Here is a 23,264-nt window from a genome sequence, read left to right as displayed (position 1 = left end):
TGTGCTTTTTCCCTCTTTCCTTTAGTGTGTTATATCGTTTTTTTGTGCATGTAAAAGGTCTGCAGAGACTGAATAGTACTTTCAAGATCTTTCATTTTCAAAAGTGCACATTTTTACCTCAAATCCTTAAACTTTCATTAAATTTCATGGTTTTAGTGAACCCTGTCATTTAAAAGAAAATTACACAAAACACTAATTAGACAACGTTTTAACTGCAGACCTGAATTTGAATGAGACACCGCTCTGCACTTCCTCTCATCACAGAGTCACGGAGGGAGGATGAAGAAGTCTGATTGTATAGAAGTCTCTGAGAAAATGGTCTCAATCTCTAGTTTCAAGTCTTCTTCAATACAGCATGATGTTCATTTAGTAAATTATGGTCCCATTTAGAGTCAAATAGACCATAAAGCAGGGATGCTTTAGGGCGGGGCTACCTTGTGATTGACAGGTTGCTACCTTGTTTTTGCTTTTTTACTGGAGGGTGACAAATTATTATTTATTTTATTTTCAGTGTACTTTTTACTTTAGTGTTTTTGTTCATGTTCTCGTGCTGCTTTTTTTTTATTTTGATGACCTACTGTTAAGACAATTTTCCACTCTGGTTGGACAAGGATAATGTACAGCGAGTCGGTCATTGTTGTGAAAGAATCGCCCTGAAGGGGTTTATTTCACAACAACGACCCACTAGCTGTACATTATCACGCTTATTACACGGCTACTTACTGAATAAATCAATATTTTGACACAAAAACGGTCCTCCAGAGTCCGACATCAGAGCTGCGCCCATAGCAACGGTCTGCTATACGTAGCAACGGTCTGCTATACATAGCTGTGATTGACCAATCAGAATCGAGTTTTCAACACAGCGGTGTAATGAAGTTCTATAATACAACTGTGAAAGTAGCAACAGAATCAAACTAACATGATGTTTTCTTGAATCATGTTTGAATCTAAAGTCAGGCCAATTTTAGTGAATTAATCTTAAGTGGATGAATCAGATTTGTATTTCATTCAAATGTTGTTTTATACATTTATAAATGAATCTATTTTCAGAGTTATGCTCATCCTGCCAGAGACATTTTGGACAAAATTGTTAATTTATAAGGCAAAGTTAACTTCTGAGATTCTGAAAAGGTGGCGACATAACTGTAAAACCAGTAGGTCCAGTAGGGCAACAACACGGGACCCCACCCCTCACCCCACACACCCACCCCACACACACACACACACACACTTTTAACCTCATTAGCACCCGTAACTGAAAGTGAGCACACCCAAAATATCTGTTTTGGTCCTCCACAGAACGGTGCTGTAAGAAACCAGGAAGTGACTATTTATTTTCTTCTTTTAATTATCTTCTCTTTTCCCCAACAAGTCTGATAAAACTGGGGGAAAATAAGAATACTAGGGCTGCCAATCGATTAAAATAGTTAATGGTGATTAATCACAATTTTTGATCTGTTCAAAATGTACCTTAAAGTGAGATTTGTCAAGTATTTAATACTCTTATCAACATGGGAGTGGGCAAATATACTTGTTTTATGTAAATGTATGTATATATTTATTATTGGAAATCAATTAACAACACAAAACAACGACAAATATTGTCCAGAAACCCTCACAGGTACTGCATTTAGCATAAAACAATATGCTCAAATCATAACATGGCAAACTGCAGCCCAACAGACAACAACAGCTGTCAGTGTGTCAGTCCTGCAACTTAAAAATTGCAAGGTGCATTGATGCATTAAAGAAACTAGTTATCGCCTTAACTTTGACATCCCTAAAGAAAATATTTGCATAAAGCACCAAAGTTCAGTTAAACAAACATGCCTTGCAGGTTTTCTGTATCTGTGCAGGAAGTTGACAGTCAACATCAACCTGAAAACTTCCACTGTACAGTACCTTCACAAACACGCTCTCTTCTCCTCCCCTAAAGACAAATCAAACGCTCCCCTTCACTTTCACTCTGCTATCACTCTGCTGTCACTCTGCTGTCACATCTGAGAGGAATCTGGTTCACCTGCGGAACCAAAACCTTTCAGCAAACCCTCCAAATACACCTACGTCACCCGCTAACACCATCTGCTGAGTGAGTGATTTACAGCCAGCTTCACTTCACTGCATGCGGCGCAGCGGGGTGACAGGAAATGAGGAAGAGACGCGAATGTGTACGACATGTGACATCCTGACTTCAAACGTTATCGCATGTGAATCCACAATGAAACCAGCTGAAACGGTTTGTTGTGCAGTCAAACGTGTGTCAGCAGCAACGTGTGCACGGATCAATAAACAGAACTATCGTACGGAAAACATGTCCGACTGCATTCCCAGAGAGACCGGAGCAGCGAACCCAACGAGTGAAAGGAGGAAAGATAAGACAGCTGAATATATGCTGGTCTATATATGCAGAAAGAAGGTCAGATTGTTGAAAGAGATGCAGATAATGAACATCAATGAGTCCATCTACTAATCTTAAAGAAACAGCACTGCTGATATGATTAGACGGTTGACAATTTCTGATAATCGATGAGTCATTTATCAAGTAAAAAATGTCCAAATCAGCTGATTCCTGATCATTAATGTGACAATTTGCAGCTTTTTTCTGTCTCGTATCTTCATAAATTGATGTTATGTGTTATAGATTCAACAAATTATCAAGTAATCCAAAAGATAATTAAGAGATTAGTGTTGTCACGAATCACGCTACCAAATTTCTGACTTTGATACGATACCCTGCCTAAACATCTCGATACCGATACTGAAACGATGCCACGGCAGAAACCTAAAACATCAGGAAAAGTAATGGATAAATGACAGAACATGGAAGTTCAATTATTTAACGGCTGCTCTTTGGTGGATTATGTGTTTGCCAAATTACAGGAGATGCTTGGACAGATCTAGAAAAGATGGTGAATCTAATTTTATCGGTACATTCGATCGGTAATTAGAGCCGCGCTGTTAATTTCCTTATTTTTTGAAGGGAGTTCTGCTGATAGAGACACCAGCTCAGAGCGGGACTGTTTTATTGACCTGCTTTAATCTTCTTTTCTACTTCACTTGCTGACTCCATCCTTCTGGTTATCACTACAGTTTATTTTTTGACCGCTTGCTCCACCAGCAGCAAAGTTAGAACCACTTGATCCCGATGGCGTCCTCTAAAGCAGAGCACTGCACACACACAGACACGGCCTCGCGGTCGCACTTCAACGCAACTCACACCTTTTATTAAAACTAGGGCTGTCAATCAATTAAAATATTTAATCGCAATTAATTGCATGATTGTCTATAGTTAATCATGATTAATCGCAAATTAATCACACATTTTTCATTTGTTCAAAATGTACCTTAAACATATCTTGAGGTCAGAGGTCAAGGGCCAAAATTTAGCGCTAGTTTGGAGCGTTATTTAACCTCCTTCACGAAAAGCTAGTGTAACAAGGTTGATACCAATGGATTCATTGGTTTTCTAGTTTCATATGATGCCAGTATCTTCACGCTAGCTTTAAAACTGAGTCCGCTACGACCTAAAAATCGCAAGTTCCGTTAATGCGTTAAAACAAATTTGCGTTAACGCGCTATTATCACGTTAACTCTGTAACACTGTCATTCTTAAAGTACTACTTTACTAATACAATGGGGTACCGTACCGTTTTTAACTGCAGGGTATTGCGATACCTTTCTAGCATCGGTGTACTGTGCAACACTATAAGAGATTAATCGATAAAGAAAACAGTCATCGTTGTAGCCTCAGAGCCAAGCTCAGCATGCACCATCGAGCACACAACATCTAGTATCTGAAAAGCCAAAAGAGATGAACAGGTCACCGAGCATTCAAATATGGCGTGATAATGTACACGGCAGGTCGCATCAGCCTCGGACTGTTCCTCTGCATGCGATGGGAACATGAAAATAAGAGCGATAACACATCGTTTGCATCTCAATGAGTTCAGGCAGTTCTTGTTCCCTACAGTACTGGTGTTAGAACAGTGACGGAGCCACACAGGTATACGCTGCTCTCACACCCTGATGTGCACCTGTCAGAGACATTCCCATCATACCACTCGGCATCCACACACACACACACACACACTCCCAGCATTCCTCCCCCCCAGCGTTCCCCTGCAGGCTCAGGTGTTCCCCACCTGAAACAACACACACACACCTCAGGGAGCTCGTCGGGCCAATCAGGAGGCTCCCGGTGTGGAGGTGCAGCAGCAACATGAGGAAATAATAAAATGAGAGAACTTTACTGTTGAATCATGCTGGACGTCTCACCGTTGCTGACTAATCAAGTGTATTTTTTAATAACAGATCCTTCAGTTCCCTTGGAAACAGATCCTGGATCAGTTCCAGACGTTAGCAGCTAAACTCTGAAGAGAAAAAGATCTCCATGGCTACAGACCACTAACACCGACCACATTGAGGGTATAATTAAGAACACAATCAAGACAAGCAGTAGCATATTTCTGACAAACAAACAAATTCACCATGATTAGATGACTCCACTGTTCCTGCTTCCACACACATCCACAACCTTGATCGAAATGTTTTGGTTGCCCTACAGCGGCAGCTAGTTAAAAAACTTTCCTGAATGTTGCGGCTGCAGTCCAGACTAAGACGCTTGAGACGCTTTTATTCTGAATTATGTGCAGGACAGTGCTGTGGAACATGCAGTGACTTGGAGAGAGCTCCATGAATGAATAAAGTATGGGGTTTAAAATCAATACTTCCTCCTTTCATTTCAAAATAAAAGCCCTCAAGCGGTTTTTTTCAGTGGACAGAATTCCTCCAGTTGTTGACACGGGGCTTTTATTCTGAAACATGTGCAGGACAGTGTTGTAGAACATGCAGTGACTTGCACGGGTTTTTAATTGTGGATAATTACTATTATTTACAAATCACCACAGGTTTCTTAACCTTTTTCTGTCTAAAATAAATACAAATTATATTTGTAATGAAATGAAATGGCCATTATGAAAGGCAAACTATGTAGAAAGAAAGGGCTGACAGCAGCAGAAACGCAGCGGTGTGAACACCCGATGCGTCAATCACGCAGCCGCCACATGACGCAGCTGATTTAATCGACAGATCTTTAAAACCGAGTTTCCCCACAAAGAATCATGCAAAAGCACCACTTTAAATCTGGTGTTTACCAGAGATGTGCTCATTTATAGAAATAAATCTTTCAGCATGAAAAAAAAACATACAAAACGATTAATAGACTAAATAAATCTTAGTCGACTGAGACCAAAACGTCCGATTAGTTGCCTAATTGACTAAGAACCTGTCAAAACATTATTCTATAACACATTTACTTTCATTCAGCAAAGAGAAATCAGCACCATCACACCATGGGTTAAGTAAAAGACCATTTTTTGTCAACAAAAACGGCACACCTCTTCTTTATAATTCCACCGTGACATGTACATTTCTTGGGGGAAACCCCGTCACAACACTGTCTGATGCCAGTGATGTGGTGGCTGGTGGGTAACGCAGAGTCATGAACATGGAGAACCTCGGAGCAGAGTGTGTTTTATATTTCTCTTCATTAGGGTATTTTTTTAAGAGATATTCCAACAGACTGGCCAGACTGCAGCCACGAGAAGACATGTCGAGTTTTGACTTTGAGGAAGAAAATATACTTTTTATTTTGGTTACAACTCTCCTGAAAGTTCAGGAACATTCAGTCAGTTTCTGAAGTTTATATTTAGGGAATAAAAGAAAGCACAAACGGAGGTGGAAGTGTGTCAGGTGGGAGCAGATAAAACAAGAATCCTTCCAGGAATTTCCTGAAGATCTCAGATGAACGATAAGAAACCGAGCAGAGAGAGAGATAGACGTACAGCAGGACGACAACCAGCCGTACAACCACTCAGCACAGAGCAGCAGCAGCGTACACGTATATCACAGCAGCAGCAGCACTCACTCACTCACACCGGAACCCGTTGCTATGACAACCGTGGGTTTCTGTGGCAACAGTGGGAAATACTCAAATCAACAGGGACTGAGTCACTTCCTGTCTCGCACAATCCTTCCTCTTTTGAACCTGCGAGCCCGCAACGGGGTCGAGTCCAGAGCCACTAACTAACTTCAAAACTTGAATACACACGTCTGTCAACGTGCTCAGGTTGGTTCAACCACCAACACACACAGATACAGATATACTGTAGATATAGAGGCACATGTGTGTACGTAGCAACACACCTCAACTACTTCAATAGGAAGTATGAAATGACAGAAGTGTGGCTGAAGTGTGCTAAATATAAAGTTATGTTGTCATCATTCTGCTACTAAGAACATCACCAATGTCTTCATACATACATCATGCGAATCGTTATTGTTATTATTATTATATTGTCTTGTCGAGGAAACCCTATCTCAGAAACCTTTCAGGAAATCATATATATTTTTATCTTCACATCTATGAACTGTATGACTTCACATTTTTAATTAAAAACCTTGATTTGATTTCCAAAAGAAGCCAAATGTTACATCAGCAGCAACGTCAGCAGCTGTGCGAGGAGTTTGCCAAAATAAGAGATTCACACTGGCAAAATTATGATTTAAATGAGGAACTATCCGATCACAGAATAAGTCATTAAAACCAGACACTCAATGCAAATTTTCAGCACTTGACAATTCTTGGTTTTCTGTGTTACAGTCGGTACCAAAACAGCACTACGGTTTGACAACCAGCCTTATAAAAGAGGAGCATTTCATCTGTAGCTGAAGCCTGAGTCGGGGTTAAACAAGGCAAAAGTGAGCATGGCTCCCATACCGCCCCGCGCTCACTAAAGTAGGGCCAAAGGTTTTGCCCTTTAGGAACTAATGGAATTAGTCTATTGAGCACAATCTAGCTTATTAGCTCACCTTCATCAGGATGAAGTCAGTAGAAGACAAGAGTTCAAGTTCTACTCCGGAGACGAAATAGAAGTCGAAAAAACAACAATCACAGTTTTTGGCCAAAATTGCAAAACACTCTGGACTTCTAACCCTCCAAAAGACACAATTAGACCACACTGTCAACCATCATACCTAATTAGAAGTTCCTAAGTTAAATAGTTTCCATGTTCTGCTCCGGAAACGAAAGTGTGACACGCGAACGGACGGATGGACGGACGGACACGTGTGGAGTGCTATATACCTCGACCATGTTGTCGCGGGGGTATAATAATAATCACACTGGTGTCCACTGACTGCACTCAAATGCTAAATAAATCTGGACAGACTGAACCAGAATTCCAGTCAGCCATACAGGGTACCAGCTCACTTTGAACCAAATCTAAAATCTCTAAACTTCACTGAGAGAAACTTTTTGTGAGGACAGAAGTTGCTGAGTCAGCAGCATCCTGCTGTGACTGCATGAATCAATGCAACTGAATCTTACAATGACATTGACAAAAGAAACTGTACTTAAAGTGGATTGGTCACGTCATCATGACCGACTCCCTTAAAGCTCCGGTGGGTCAGCATTTTTGGTCATATTTGTGGAAATTTCTCATTACATCCCGACAGCAATCAATAAATCAAATGCTCCGACAAAAATCATTTTAAAAATCAGGTATCTGTGGCAGGATTATTATAAACCCACCTTCTACCTGCGAGGACTCGCCCGTGCACTTATTTGCTAAAACGTGAAAACCACAAAATGAGTGACGTAGAGATCAAACTAATGTCCACTGTGAAGCAAGTTTTCAATAGACTCCCAGTTACCATCCTTTAATAAAACTGCATGACAGCTACAGATGAAGCGATGAGTCAATTAACTGACTAGTTGCAGACAGTTTGATCATCGATTAGTCAATTTTCAAGTAAAAATGCCCAAAATTTCAGTTCCCAGCATCTAAATTCTTGAGTATTTCCTTCTTTTCTTTGTATTTTTTGATAATAAAACTGATTATTTTGGGGTTCTGGGCAGTTGGCCGGACAAAAGAAGCAATCTGAAGACTTCTCATTGGCTCCTAGGAATCTAAGATTGAAATTTTTCACTATTTTCTGACACTTTATCGACAATTAATGGAGAAAATAATCTGAGATGGATTGATAATGGGAATAATCGTTGGATGCAGCCCTAATGACAGCTCCATATTTCTTTCTACACTATATAATTCAATAAACAATCTGTGACCTGAATCAGAGCCAGTGTCATCGCCTGCAGAGGTTCAGTCGGCTCTGAGGTGACCCGTCCTTCAGCTCTTACCTTTTGGCTTCCTCCAGGTGACACAGGTACTCGTAGGCCATGTTCTGCTGCCGCTGCTCGTCCATCTCCTCCGCCGTGAGCCGCTCCACGCCATCCAGGACGGCTGGATACCCCAAACACACACAACATGACAGTTTAGCAGCAGCAATAAACAGGAATGAATGTAGAGCTTCAACGACTAATCGATTAGTTGTCAACTATTAAATTAATCAGCAAAATCAACTTAATCAAGAAAATAACCAACAGATTAATCGACAATAAAAAATAATCGTTAGTTGCCGCCCTAAATGAATGTAAGCAATATCACAAGAAAGACAGGAAGGTTAATCCAGGCAATCCAAAGTGGCAAACGAGGAAGGAAATATATTAAAAAGACTTTATTATAGCGGCTAAATCATTAAAAAAAGCCAACATGTTTCGACCACTGTGGGTTTTCGTCAGGGCTTAAAACAAACCGACAAAGCGGATGTGGCCTCACCTATAAGGTATCAACAACCAATGGGAGGCGATCACATGATCATCATAATAATAACAACTAAATATTATGAAGAAATAACACAGAAAAAGTAAGTTATATATCCTAGGGCTATCAAAGTTAACACCATGATAACGCGTTAAAGGGACTGTTTGTAACTTCTTACACGTATAAATCATTCCGGGTCAGTGTCCCATGCGCGCTCGCGTGTGTCTACGCTGTTCAGACTCAGACTCCAACACAAACTGCACGGAAGCACCGAAACCTCTTGGTTGTATCTAGTGAAGCCCGTCTGTTAAACAGTGTTGGCCGCGGTCGGAGGACGCGGAGGAGACCGTGGCTTTGGTCTCCAGGACCGGAGTCTCTGCTGTACTCTGCTCCTCTGCTCCTCTGCCTGCCTTCACTCACGCACCGCGCTCGTTCTCGCTCTTTTGCTCCACTCTCACGTGCATGCGCGCACACTCCACACTGCAGAAGAGTTAGTTTAGCTCTGAGAATATCTAGTGAATGTACAGTGGACGTTTGTACAGAAATAACTGCTGCAGCTCCTCCAGACCAACAGAGGTTTCCCGTGTCTTGTGAAGTGACGGAGCTCTGCAGCGAGAAACGTTATCGTCTCCGACCAAAACTCTGGTTTCTCCCCTGTTCCCTCCGGCCGCGGTCGGGAGGCGGAGGCAGGAAAGGCCGACACTAGGATCAGCATTGATTCATGGAGAGACCTTCGTCTGGTCAGCTAACATTACTGCCAAGCAGCTGAAATATAGAGTGATATTGTGCTTTTAGCTGACGTGTGTCTCCTCACTGTGTTGAGCGATGCTCGTTCATGTCTACGTAGAGCGAGCACAAGCGCCAGCAACAGGACGCTGACATTCGTTGACTTAACGGCCACAGGTGTCGCTGTTAACAAGCATTTCTGAAAGTTACAAACAGTCCCGTTAAGTTTCTCCTGGTTGCAAAAGCATAAAGAAAGTTTCCATACAGCCTCTCCAGAGCTCCACATAAACACTGACTGGAGGTGTTTAACAAAAAGGAAGCCGGCCTCATTCATTAGTTGTCTGCAGTTAGTGACTGTATGATGCCTTTGTCTCTATTAATGGCATTCATACACTGAAAACAAAAAACAATACAGGGGGAGGGGGGTTATTCCTGTGAGACTGCACAGAGAGTGGAGCCCTGCACAACTTTTCTCCCAAATTATGGAGAGAGAGAGGAAGAGGAAGAGAGAGAGAGAGAGAGAGAGGGGGGATGGGGGACAGAGAGAGGCCTCATCTGAGCCTCCTGTCACATCTGAGGAGGGGCAGCTCAGCTCAGCCCAGAGGCAACTTCATCAACAGGTAAATCCTGATTTCAACAAGTTTCCATTGATATGCATGCAAAAAAAGGGATATTCCAGCAAAGCAAACTACTTCTTGTTCTCCATGAAGGTTTGGCACAAGTACATGAAGGTAATAACGCGTAAAAAGTGGAATAAAAGTAGTGTTTAGTGTAAAGCAGGCCTCCTTCCCCTCCTTCTCTTCAGCAAACTACTTTTTGTTCTCCATATTTGATGGATAAAAGTGTAAAAATCCTAATGCACATTATTCACTTCAAACTTTGCACCTAAATGAGTTCATTAAAAAACACACACACACCTATGGGCGGTGGTTGTTGGGTAACTCTGCATGTCTGTGATTAACTCACAACTTCTACATGTAGAATATTCTGTTTTCTATATTTGGCACAAGTACATGAAGGTAATGACGCGTAAAAAGTGGAATAAAAGTAGTGTTTAGTGTTCAGCAGGCCTCCTTCTCTTCTCTTCTACTCTCTCCTCTCTGCTTGATAATAAAACGCGGAAGTCATAATGAAGCTGAACCACGCTGTCACACTGAGAGAGAGAGAGGAGGTTTAGTGCAGACAAAGTGAGCTTTTGTGTAGTTTGGAGGTGTTTGCATGCAGCAGGAGAGGAGAAGAGTGAAGAGGAGCAGCCAGCAGCTCAGTCTGGCATCTCAAGCTGAGCAGAAGAAGAAAAGAGAGAAACTTACAGCCATATCTGGGCCGCAGCCCGTCTGTCTCGTCTGAAGTTGACATCCTTCCTCCTCTCTTCTCTAGAGACTCTGAGCGCCGCTTCGGTAACAAACTTTACGCGCAGTTTGGACACGTTGGTTCCCAAAACTCTCCGGAACTTCAAACAAACCGATAGAAACCCAGAAGGACCTCTCGGCCCTCTTCTTCCTCCTCTGCTCTAGTTTCACTGGACACTTTTCTTCTTCTTCTTCTTCTTCTTCTTCAAAGCTCACTGATGTCACTCTGGGTGTGTTCTTCCTAATCCTGAAGTTATGCGTTTCAGGAAACGGAGCTCTGCAGAGCCTTCAGGGTTAGGTTCACTGCTGCAAAGCGACACCTGCTGGAGGAGGAGCAGGTTCTCCAAGCTGTGGTCCGAGGACCTGCAGGGGAACCTGAGGGATCCCTGAAGAGTTCACCGTAAAATGGGGGAAATAGTTTAAAGGTGCAGAAAGCTCAGTGGATGAAAACTAATGTGCACGATTTTCTGAAACAGTTAGTTTCCTGGAGCAGAAACATTACAAAATATTTATCGGTGATTTAATTTACTTTTCTTTCTCCTCTGTTTCGTTGATATATATATATATATATATATATATATATATATATATATATATACATATATATATATATATATATATATATATGTATATATATATATATATATACATATATATATATATATATGTGTATGTGTGTGTATATATATATATGCAAATGTATATATATATGTATATGTATATATATATATGTATATTTTTTTATATATATGTATATTTTTATATATATATATGTATATGTATATATATACAAAAAAATATATATATGTATTTTTTTTTTGCGTAAGTATATAACTTCTTAAAATGCATATATTATTATTATTATTTTTTTTTAATTTTTAGATAAATATGAAATATCAAAAATATAAAAAAATAAAATGTATTAATACATTTAATTATTATTCAATTATATATATATATATATATATATATATATATATATATATACAGTATACACACACATACTCACAGTTTAAAGGCACAGTCACATGTGCCATTTTATTTTATCATATTTTATTTTAGTTATTTTTTTCGTATGCTCTGTAACTATATATTTCTTAAAATGCATATATTATTTTATTTTATTTATTTTTAAATTAATATGAAATATACAAAAAATATCAAAATATAAAATGTATTCATTCAATTAATTATTTTTCAATTATATATATATATATATATATATATATAAAAATATAAATTAATTCAACTAATTGTTATTCAATTACATATGTATATATATATATATATACATTTATATATACATATATATATATATATTTTTAATATATAAAATTATTATTATTATTATATATAAAACGGTTGCTATATCGTAGCAGTAGTGCATGAAACAGGTAACCTGAAAAAAATCATGTTCCTCTGTGTCCTCCGGTGCTCCTAACGGCATCTGCAAGATTTCACAGACTGGAGGAAAACAAGCAGTAAGAGCTGATCTGTGGTCTGCTGTCCAGCTGCCGTCTATGAGAGCTGGACTCACTCACGAACTCCGATCAAACAGTCAAACTAGGCAGCGCTGATCAAATATGAATCAATATTCTGTTACGTTAATGCCTATTTCTCTCCTCAGATGTTTTCAGAATCATCTTGTAGTGCACGGTTTAGCTGTAAAATGAGAAAGTTTGTGACGCCGCCGCCATTGTGAAATCTGGTGAAGGAACGCCAAGTTCTGGTCACATGACCCAAAAGCCACCCCTTAATTTACCTGGCAGAATATCAGGTGACCAGGTAGCACCATGTGTTTGATATGGACTCCACTAACAGTACTTCCTGATGTGACTGTTTTCTGAAGAGTCTTTTTACAGATTTTTTTCTGAAATTTCTGGACTTTTATTGTAAGACTATAATAAAGAGGTGCACTGGATGTATTAATATATTCTTTAACTGTAAATATAATATAGTGAACTGAGGGTTTATCCAGCCTGCATGACATCCAGCCTCCTGATGTTGGTCCAGCTGCAGCAGTGGCCTCTGGGTGGGGCTACTAGTCGGTATAAAGGAGGAGCAGGTCTGGAGGGTGGAGTGAGAATCTGCTGTGGACCTGCTGCGACCCTCTCTCTGCTCCTCCAGTCCGGATCTGCTGCCTCCTGCCTATCTGGACCTCCTCCTCATCACCTCCTCCTCCTCCACCAGGACCATGGAGAGCTCCAGGATGCTCCTCGGGCTGCTGTTGGTCGGCCTGCTGTCCCTCCTGTCTCACGGACAGACGTCCCAGGAAGTCTCTGCAGAGGACTTTGGAGGGGACAGACCTGAACCAGCTGCAGACAGAGACCTGGTCAGTACCTGCATGGTGTTAGGTTAAGGATGAATGGCACATAGATTGATTTGGTCACATTTCCTAAACTTTAGCAGCATAAACACTACCTGTGAGTTTTTGCAAAGTTGTATGTGTATATATCTTCTTTTCTTTTTCTTTTTCTTTTATTACATTTTTATAACATTTCATAAAATAACCAAATGTTTCATGTATTTAGTTCAGCTTCATAGGAAACACAGAGAACCTGCAGAAAACATTTCAAATAATCTTTAAATTTATGTTTCATTAAACAAGATGTCACAATGTGGATTACTTACATTAAGACAATACTTTTTTTGTATTACAAGTTTTCTGAAATGTTATGTTTAAATATGCAAATGAGGCAATTTCCAGAACATAAATGTGAACATTGGATAAAGCAGGTTCAACATTCTTGTTTCATTTTGTTAACATATTAGAGTCAAAGATTTTTACAGATATTTCTTTTATCACTCCATAAATCAGAAAATACTGTCAACAGCTATATTAAAAAAAAATCAATTTTCACCATGTTTTTAGGAGTTAAATGATATATAATTCAGGCTATGAGTGATATATGAACAAACCCCTCTGTAAAAACCTTCAGAATATAAATAGGAATGAAACTGTAAAGTTTGGTGGATGTAAGTGTTGCTGAAGTGGAGATTTCTGCCTCAGAGTCTGAGAGAACAAAATCATTTTGCATTTAAAGATATGGATTGTATAATTCCATACATTTTGAAGATACTCCAGGTGAATAGCGTAAAACATTAACGAATAGATATCACCATGAAACTTTCACAGTTGATTACTGACATTAAGACAGTTATTTTTTGTATTACAAGTTTTTCTGAATGTTATGTTTAAATATGCAATTTAGGCTTTATCTAATGGTAACTTTTGGTGAATTTAGGAGAAATCTACAGACACAAATAGACAAACTGTCCTAAAATGAACACCAAAATGTGTATTTAGGATATTTTCTCTCCACTAGTCTGAAAGAAGACAAGTTATAGAAGCAAAATAGCCCCAAAATCTAAAAATTGACCAGTGCATAAAAAACTGCAGTGTCTCGCCTTAAGACATGATGTTTGTCACGATTGTTCAAGGTTTATTTTTTAATATTTATTTATTTTCAACACTGATTAACCTCCTAAACTCTGCCAATCCTTCACACTGTGCAGCTAATCCATGTTCAAACCCACAGAACATGATTTCTAACTTAGTGGACCGAATACATCAGGAGGGAAAATGTATATAAAATGATGCACAAGACATCCAGAATATTTCAATTTGATTGAATGTTGCAAGACACAGCACCTTGGGTTTAAAGTGTCATTTATCTTCAATGAAGAGTTACACATAGCCTACAGAATATATATACAGTATACACAGTGTGGAAAAACACATTTAACAAATGTAAAGCTTAAGGGGATATTTAAGGGTTTTTAAGATGCTCTGATTTGACTCATTCTCCCTTGTTTTTCTGTGTTTATGATCCGATCAGATCGATGCTCTGGAGGCTCTGCTGGGCCGGATGCACAACCGGATTTCCTCCACTGAGAAGAGAGGAAGCATCCCACTGGTAACTTATTCACTTTATTCTTTTTATTCATGCAATGCAGCTCTAAATGCACCTTTAACTTCTTCCCCTGTAATGAAAAGCAGAATGTAATTCAGTGATTTGTTTGACAATGCTTCACTGCTGTTTAATTAAACCACTTACCTGCCAGTAATTAAAAGATACCAAGAAAATGCCAACAACAGTCTTTTACTCGACGCAATTAAAGACTAATCAAGATCTCGCTGCCCAACTCCAATTAGCTGAAAGAGGGGAAACAAAATAAAGCAACAGAAACCTCTCAATCCTGCTGAAATAAGACAGAAGCAGTTAATGAACCGGATTTAATTATTTCACTGAAAGATGCTGGAAGGATCAACATCTCACCCTCGTTCTCTCACGTCAAATAAATCACAAGAATTAACTGAAAACAGGAAAAATAATTTAATGGAAAGGCCTGTGCTAGTATTTACTATTAATTAATTAATTAATTAACTTTTTATTTATTGACTCAATTAATCCATACATGTACTTTGTTCTCCAAGATACAATTAATATTTTTTTTTAATCATGTAATATAAATGAATAAGACAAAGAGCATACCATAATGGACTTGCATTTTATATGTAGATCCAAAAGCAGATAAAAAAAAAAAAAATTAAAAAAAAAAAAAATTAAAAAAATAAAAACATTTAAAAAATAAATAAATAAAAATAAAAGCAAGGAGAAACAGCCGATAATAATAATAATAATAATAATAATAATAATAATAATAATAATAATAATAATAATAATAATAACAATAATAATGATCATAAAGAAAGGAAATACATAATATTAAATAATAATATAAAAATAAATAATATAAAATAAGTACTAACAAATTAATAGGTAGATAAAAGCTGATTGCGAGACAGTAAGAGAGGGGCTATAGAGAATGTAATCATAATAGTTCCCGTTATTACACTTAATAATAAAAACATACTTCCCCATGGGCCGAATAAGAGAAAGAAAATAAGAAAACAGCAAAAAAAACAAAAAAAAAAACATGATCAGTACATGGGCCATACTTGGGAAAGAACTACTTTGGGAGAAAAAAACAAACAAACAAAAATATGATTTATATACATTAATATTAATATTTATTCATTTATTTCACACGTAATCACATGAAATAAATAATTAAGTTCATGTGAGGGTGTGGTTATATATTAATATACTCTTCCTGTCAGTGATGACGTTGCCAAACATCATTATATTTTTGTAATTCTTTTACAACGTTATTGTAAAGTATCTGGATGTAAATGTGAGTAACCTCTGTACCTCATCCCTTCAGTGTGGGATGGGTGACCGCTGTGCCATGAAGTTCGGGCCTCGCATCGGGAAGCTGTGTGACTGCGGCAGAGGAGCCAACTGCAACTCCTACCTGCTCAAATGCATCTGAAGCACTGAGGACTTTTCTGTTTCATAGCATCACTTCTGCAGGACCAACCATCCCTCACAGCCTCAGCAGATCTCCATAAAACTGACACAAACCCCGACTCTCATCTTTCTGTCGGGCTCTAATATCATCGTTTATTATCCGTTATGCATTGTTGGCAGCTGTTGCCTGAGGATGAGCATGCTGACTTATTGTTTACTGCATGTGAATGCTTCATGTTCAATAAACACATTTATCAACATGTCTTTTTGTTGTTTTATTGAAGAAGGATTTCTTGCTTTGCGTTGCCGTCATTTGTGTTAAATTTCAGGGATAAAACAAGTTTTAATTTCAATAATATTTGCAGATGTATATTCACATAAATAAATCAATCAACACACACTTCAAGTTGTTAACGGTAACGTTATTGTAGCTTCTTGTCCACGTCAGGGGTGTTGGCTGTCGGTTTGGAGAGGGGGATCCTCTCTTAATAATAATGTGGTCAAATAAAATAAACAATAACAACTCTTTAATGCAAAGCAAATATGATTTTAAGACATGATCCGGTTTCAAACTGCCAAAAACTGCAGTTCCTGAAATGACCACTTGAGGCTGGCTCCAAAAATGAGTCAATCTCAAGCGGCAACCTCCGATGATCAAGCAAATTTTCGTAGTGGCCAAACGGCGGTACTACAACTTCCGTGTCCGTCACGTGATGCGAAAAATACTTTTTCCCATAGACTTACATTGGGAAAGAGACGTCTGTAACTAAGCGGATTCTTTTTTTTTTTTTAGGTAAATCAACTCCCCAGTATGAACACTTGAATAGCCCTTATTTACGGCACCCTTTAGCAACGGTATGAAACACAACGGGGGTTCCTTTAACTATAATGTAAACCCATCTGTGGCAACAGTAAACACTACTAGAAAGGGCGCCGGGAGTGTGGTGACGTAGTTTAAAAAGTGAAAGAGACACACAGGGCGGCAGATGGGCCCAACAAACACAAGGCTTTCATCCAGGAGACCGCTGTTCGTGTCCCGCCGTGCGTCACGTTACAATCAGCTGTTCGTTCATGTCATGTGTTCACAACATTCAGTGTCATTTTCACTGTACAACCTAACTAAAGTGGTTTTGATGCCTAATCCTAAAGTGACACTAAGGGTAACAGCAGAACCGCTTGGAATCGAGGATGGTTGCAAAACAAAGGATGTAACGTTACAAAAGATTAGACAGTAGTGATTGTGCTTTAGGCAGCTTAATGATAGCTGCACCCATGTAATTAATACAGTTTTGCCAAGTAGAATAATAAAATGCATCAGACTCAGTGTGCAAGGTTTCTTTGCGTAATGTTTTTTATTGGATAAAGGATAAAAAAAACAACAACATATGAAATATACAGACTGTGCAAAGATCTTTAAACTGTGTCATCACTGTCAAGATGATGACGGCCGGAGCCGCCCACTTTGAGCTTCACAACGGCTCTTCAGAAACCTGTTGGTGACGTCTCCGAGACTACATCCATATTTTGACCAGTCTATGCCGGTTTTTACTAAGATATTTGTTTATGCTCCACATTCACATTTCCACCTGCGATCAACAACATTTCACTTATTAAAATCCCATTTAACAGTCAAACACACACTTGAACGTGACAGTATAGTGATGTAGTCAGCTGGGAGGACAGTACTCTGCAAATGAGAGCTTTTCAGAGAGACTGTAGTCCGTCAGTGCTCCAGCACTCGTCTGTCATGCAGCATTAATCAGTTTTATTCTTCACACAAAGTCAGCTGGTTTGGTCTCAGATGACCGTCAGGCCACAACACAATAAATACGGTTTGAAGGCCCGTGTGAACCGGTCCTGTTTTGTTCTTTTGTGGTTTATGAGGGCAAGTTTCAAAGCTGGCTAAAAGGATTACAACCAGCCAGGAAACTGACATACGGTATTTTCATTTACATGGAAGCTGTCCAGTGACATACAGGGCTCTCCGACCTTTTTTCCTCTGAGAGCTAATTTGACAAAATGAAAGTGTCCGAGAGCGACTCATAGCCCCAAGTTATACATCGCCAATAGCAAACATAACTTCTGTTTTACTTTTATGGTTCTTTAATAACGTTTCAGCCACGGCAGTCATCGCCGCTATTACAATCCCGCCATAGGTGCTTCGTTAGGATGTGCATCACTAAACAAAGCTTCTATTGCTGCGTTGGAACTTCTTCATCAGTTTTGGTAAACCAGCATTGTGTGGGACACGCGGATATTAGTATGAAATTTCATGGCATTTTATCCAAAAGTTATTGAGATATTTCAGTAAAAGCCAAAAAATGCCAACCTGTTAGTGACTGGATGAAAAGTCAGAATCTATTTGATTTGTGTACATAGACGTGAATTTCCCTTTGTTTTCTCGTGACGCTGTAATGGAAAATTACATGTATGTAGTAGAATGATGTATGTCTCTTTGTGCAACAGTGGAAAGTTACTGTCTACTCTGTCTGCATGTCTCATGTAGTGGGAAAGTACTGAGTGTTGACATTCTACTGGGACACTGTGGAAAAACAACTCCTTTTCCCACACTCCCCATTGTAGACTTCTATATAATCACATTGTAATATCCTCCTGCAGTGCACTCTTCTGCAGACTCTGTGTGACTCTGTATAACCACTGCCTCTTCTTGCAAGAATAAAATATGACAAAGACATTTCATCTGTTTGAGATCTTTATTTCAACGTTCATTAGGACTCATCTAGGGAAATTGACAGAATTTCCATTACAACGCTCAGCACGACTTTCAACAACGTATTTTTCGTGCTTTTTCCTACGAATGTCCAGCAACACATGATGCATGTGTCCATTCTCTGCTCCAGTCTTTTCAAAAATAAAACTACTTAGTTAGGTTTAGGAAAAGATCGTGGTTTGGGTTAAAATAACTCCGGAAGTGCCGTAACTCAAGAACAGAAGTTACGTGACAAATAAATCAACGTTCTTGTTTCAAACGGGACATGAACACCGGTCTCCTTGGCGACAGTCCTGTGCCCTCCCGACCTCCTCCGCTACACGGTGTTCGCCGCTCTCTATACTTCCCAGTTCACAATTACGTGGAATACATATGAATTGATTTCGTGCTTACCATCACGAAACAATTTTTAAATTTGTATCTCAGTACACGAAGCAATACATTCAATTTTTATGACCATTTATATGTATGTTCATATTCTTTGAACCTTTAGCGAGCCACTCAGAAACGGGTAGCGAGCTTCTTGTTGGAGACTCCTGATCTACGGTGACATGAAAGTAACACAGTGTGAATTTAACTTTTTAAAATATACAAACAAACAAAACTACTCAGCTGGAGAGCTAAACATTTCTGAAGCCGCGATGTTGCATGTAAATATTTTGCACTTAGGAAACTGTTTGAGAAGCTGACCTTTATGAAAGTTTTGCTCCCCACTGCTGCACACATTAAACCGCAGCTTGTTTTAAGTATACTTCATTCACGGTGCTCTCTTGCTCTACTTCACCACAAACTGTGACAAAGGAGAGCGAAGCATCCAGCTGTGACAAAAGCCTCGCTTATTCCAAATAATTAAAAAAAAGAAATGCTCAGCAGATCCGGCCCGCCGACACATGTGGCCTGCAGCCAGCAGATATACTGTACGTGCTTTCATTTGTCCCGGAAGTCTTAATCCGCAGAGCCATAAAAGGCCGAAGAAGAGCTCATTTAAAGGTCTTTTGGCTTTGGGGACGAAGATAGGAGACAAACAGCAGTGTGATGTTTCCCTCCGTCAATGCCTGAAGCAATTTAGCCTGCAATAAAAACAAGTCAATAGTGAATGAAGAGTGTCTTCACTGGGGAATTCTGCTTAGCTCGAGCTTCTCTTTGTTGTTACCTGTTGTAGAAAAGAATCAGTGTGGCATCATATTCAGTAAGTCATCATATTCCTCGCACCGATGAGCACATTATGTATATGACTATCTATTCCTGTTAATGATGATACCAAGTGGATTATATAAGAGACTCAGTGCTCTCATATGAAATACTTTACAGCGTTTGTATCTAGGCTGTCAATCGATTAAAATAGTTCATCTTGATTAATCTCACAGTTTTTATCTGTTCAAAATGTACCTTAAAGGGAGATTTTTCAAGTATTTAATCCTCTTATCAACATGGGAGTGGATAAATATGCTGCTTTATGTAAATGTATGTATATATTTATTATATGAAATCAATTAACAACACAAAACGATGACAGATATTGTCCAGAAACCCTCACAGGTACTGCATTTAGCATAAAACAATATGCTCAAATCATAACATGGCAAACTGCAGCCCAACAGGCAACAACAGCTGTCAGTGTGTCAGTGTGCTGACTTGACTATGACTTGCCCCAACCTGCATGTGATTATCATAAAGTGGGCATGTCTGTAAAGGGGAGACTTGTGGGTACCCATAGAACCCATTTACATTCACACATCTGGAGGTCAGAGGTCAAGGGACCCCTTTGAAAATGGCCATGCTTCGCCATAATGTAGCGTAACTTCGTAGCAAGCACATGGTAAATCGCAAGTGGCGTTAATGCGTAAAAGAACTTAGTGCCGTTAAAACGAATTTGTGTTAATGCGTTTTATACTGTATATATAATTGATTAATGCATTTATATTTTATCAACATATTCTTTCAACACTAATGTCTGCTCAGCTGTATTGTTTTTACCAGTGAGGTCTCCGTCCACAGTATTTTATTTTACAAATGTAATGTCACTTTGAGACGAAAGCCATCTAAAGTCTAAATCTGTGAAACTAAACAGACTCTTTCCCGTATATATTTCCAGTCTTTTGACTCCATGCAGACCCGGAGGCTCACCTGAGCTCTGTTTATTGTTGCCAGCCTGTTGAAAGCATCAATGAGCTCCTGTGTTTGTTCTAACCGTTCTGTTTAGGCAGCTGAGACAGGCTTGTTGTTGTTTCCTGGCTACATCCAGGTAATGTGATCTAACTGCAAGGATACTGTGCCAAACTAGATGTGATTAAAAGATAGTAAACTAGTGGCCCGTATGAGCAACATAAACAAGTAAGATTCATCATCGTCACCTGCATATCACTTAGGCAGCCTTTAGATTAATAGATCAATATCATTCCTACATGCTTAGTTAGAATTGTATCACCAATGGTATTGTTTTCACTTTGTGAGTCTGTGTGTGTCATCATGACAAAGACACTTGCTGTAGCGGGAACTACCAGGGAGGCGGTTTTGAGTGCTTTGCCAGGTGTTTATATTTCTGTCTGTGGACAGATGTTGTCACCGTGATAGCGTCACGGTCACGACACTTTACAGCTGAGATCAAAATGAAGGCCGAGTCCGATCAAGGGCACCGGAAGTAGGAGGGTAGGAAGAGGGGAAGGGCCACTTTATGCCCGATTTGGCGTCGCGGCTGGTGTGATGCCATCGCAAGATGGTCTCTCTAGTATTATATATTGGATTATTATTACTGATGCTTTAACACATGCCAGGATTTTAATCAATTAGAATTTTTACTTATTATAATCTGGTGCTGAGAAATGAAACCAACGCTGAACTGCAGTTCCTCAAATGTCCACTTGAGGCTCTAAAAGCGAGTCAATCCTCATAGACCTCCATGTTAAAATGCCCAACTTTACAGCAGAAATAAACATTTTATAGTTTACAGCCTGGTACAAAAATAGTTTTGGTCTCTATAGCTAATATCTTCGTTCATGACAACTGTACGGGGGTGAATCTTTATATAACTCATTCGTTTGAATTATATTAAGGCTTAAAGGTAGGTATAATTAAGGTCGTGGCTGCTTTGAGTGACAGGTGGGTGTCGTATGAGGTCGCTAGCTGCTAACTGTCGGAGCCACCCACTTTGAGCTTCACAATGGCTCTTCAGACACCTAACGGTGACGTATCGGAGACTACGTCCAAATGGTTTTACAGCTGGTAGAGGTGGAGCACATTTTAACTACTTTATGTACTGTTAGATAGTTTAATCTTTAGCACAGTATCATATTTTAAGATTTAACCACATGTTTTGTTCATAAAATCTTAATCTGTAAAGTATCTACAATCAGATAAATGTAGTGGAGTAAAGAAGTACAATATTTCCCTCTGAAATCTGGTGGAGTAGTGGTAGAAAGTAGCATAAAAGTACAGTATTTTAAATATCTTTTCCACCACTTGCTATTAGCTTGAACCAGAGTGGGTGTTTCTGCTCACCTGAAATGTTCAAAAACAATATTTATTTTCCATTTTTAATAGCACAACTTTATTACATTAGAGCCGATCAGAGGGATCGGCTGAAACCATCAACATCTCCACATTAGAGACGATCAGTAGCTGCTATACCCAGCTGATTATACATTAAACCACCTCATGCTATTTTATACTCTATACTTATATGTATAGGTGGAACATAACTCCAAAAGGCAATGTCTTTTAAAACGGAGCGGGTGGATAATAACGTTGACACAATGCTGATCACTTTTTAGGATGGATATTGATCATCGAAGGTTCCAGACGGAGAGCCCATCTTTACGTTTCCCAAGAGATATACAGATGTATGGAGCAATTACTGGTACAGACCTTCCATTAACACACACAGACAGATAGAGAGAGAGTCATTTATCGTGCACCCAGAGGTGATGTTACGAGGGTCAGCAGTTAACCTTTAACCCTGTGATGAAATGGAGCTGTAAGACTGATGCTCCCTGCTGTTGCCCTCCAGTCTGCGTGTTTTACCTCACATTTATTGTTGATTAGAGATTTGGTAAATCCCAAAACATGTGCTGTACACTCATTTAAACAACCTGATGATGAAGGAAAAACAGTGAGAGCCAAAGCTGTGAGAATATTGGATGTTGTATTGTACAGTATGTTAGTCTGAAAGCAGTGGTTTTGTTGGATATTAAATTAGTTCGTAGTTGTGTTATTGTCCCTTTTACTGGGAATCATTCAATAAAAATAATGTTTGTTAGCAAACAGTTGTCTTTTTATTTACACATCCAGCAGTTACAGAGCAACATTTTTATTCATTTAGAGTCGTGTTTGTGTCACCTGATGAATGTGAGTCCAATAGTCTCTCTCTTTTTGCTCTGTTTTTGGTCTCCACCACCTCCTGAGGGAAATATCTGTCTCTTTAGCTTCTAAATGCTCCACTATGTTCACCAGATAGTCTCTAAATGTGACTGTTTTGACA

The 23,264-nt window shown here is 39.1% G+C and overlaps 2 protein-coding genes across 5 annotated transcripts in view; one reads left to right on the top strand and one right to left on the bottom strand.

Moving 5' to 3' along the window:
* iqgap1 (IQ motif containing GTPase activating protein 1) overlaps positions 1-10,986 on the bottom strand; it is a 61,151-nt gene extending 50,165 nt beyond the window's left edge. The window contains exons 1-2 of the mRNA XM_037753161.1: positions 10,703-10,986; positions 8,204-8,306 (exon numbers count right to left, since the gene is read on the bottom strand). Of these exons, the coding sequence (XP_037609089.1) occupies positions 8,204-8,306; positions 10,703-10,748 (149 nt within the window). The 5' untranslated portion in view covers positions 10,749-10,986. The remainder of the gene's footprint in view (positions 1-8,203; positions 8,307-10,702) is intronic.
* On the top strand, positions 9,883-16,320 carry cartl (cocaine- and amphetamine-regulated transcript-like). 4 transcript variants are annotated; one of them, XM_037753245.1, is made up of 5 exons: positions 9,918-10,012; positions 11,008-11,166; positions 12,720-13,073; positions 14,581-14,658; positions 15,971-16,320. In XM_037753245.1, exons 3-5 carry the CDS (start codon positions 12,936-12,938, stop codon positions 16,076-16,078), a joined length of 324 nt encoding a protein of 107 aa, XP_037609173.1. In that variant the 5' UTR covers positions 9,918-10,012; positions 11,008-11,166; positions 12,720-12,935; the 3' UTR covers positions 16,079-16,320. The 4 variants fall into 4 exon arrangements, with proteins under 4 accessions (XP_037609164.1, XP_037609155.1, XP_037609173.1 ...); XM_037753236.1 differs by lacking the exon at positions 11,008-11,166 and having other exon boundaries at positions 9,883-10,012; XM_037753227.1 differs by lacking the exon at positions 11,008-11,166 and having other exon boundaries at positions 9,909-10,012; positions 12,932-13,073.
* The last annotated feature ends 6,944 nt before the right edge of the window (positions 16,321-23,264 follow it).

This window comes from Sebastes umbrosus, chromosome 2 (genome assembly GCF_015220745.1).
Source record: "Sebastes umbrosus isolate fSebUmb1 chromosome 2, fSebUmb1.pri, whole genome shotgun sequence".
Taxonomy (NCBI): Eukaryota; Metazoa; Chordata; class Actinopteri; order Perciformes; family Sebastidae; genus Sebastes; species Sebastes umbrosus.
The sequence above is the reverse complement of the archived record's forward strand: the minus strand, read 5'-3'. Positions and strand labels throughout refer to the sequence as shown.

What these genes read in the sequence shown, in the direction of transcription:
- cartl (XM_037753227.1), top strand. Translation starts at nt 9,924, where the DNA reads ATGGGGGACAGAGAGAGGCCTCATCTGAGCCTCCTGTCACATCTGAGG. An exon ending in CAGCTGCAGACAGAGACCTG is followed by an intron (nt 13,074 to 14,580) that starts GTCAGTACCTGC and finishes TGATCCGATCAG; the next exon opens with ATCGATGCTCTGGAGGCTCT. An exon ending in AGAGAGGAAGCATCCCACTG is followed by an intron (nt 14,659 to 15,970) that starts GTAACTTATTCA and finishes TCATCCCTTCAG; the next exon opens with TGTGGGATGGGTGACCGCTG.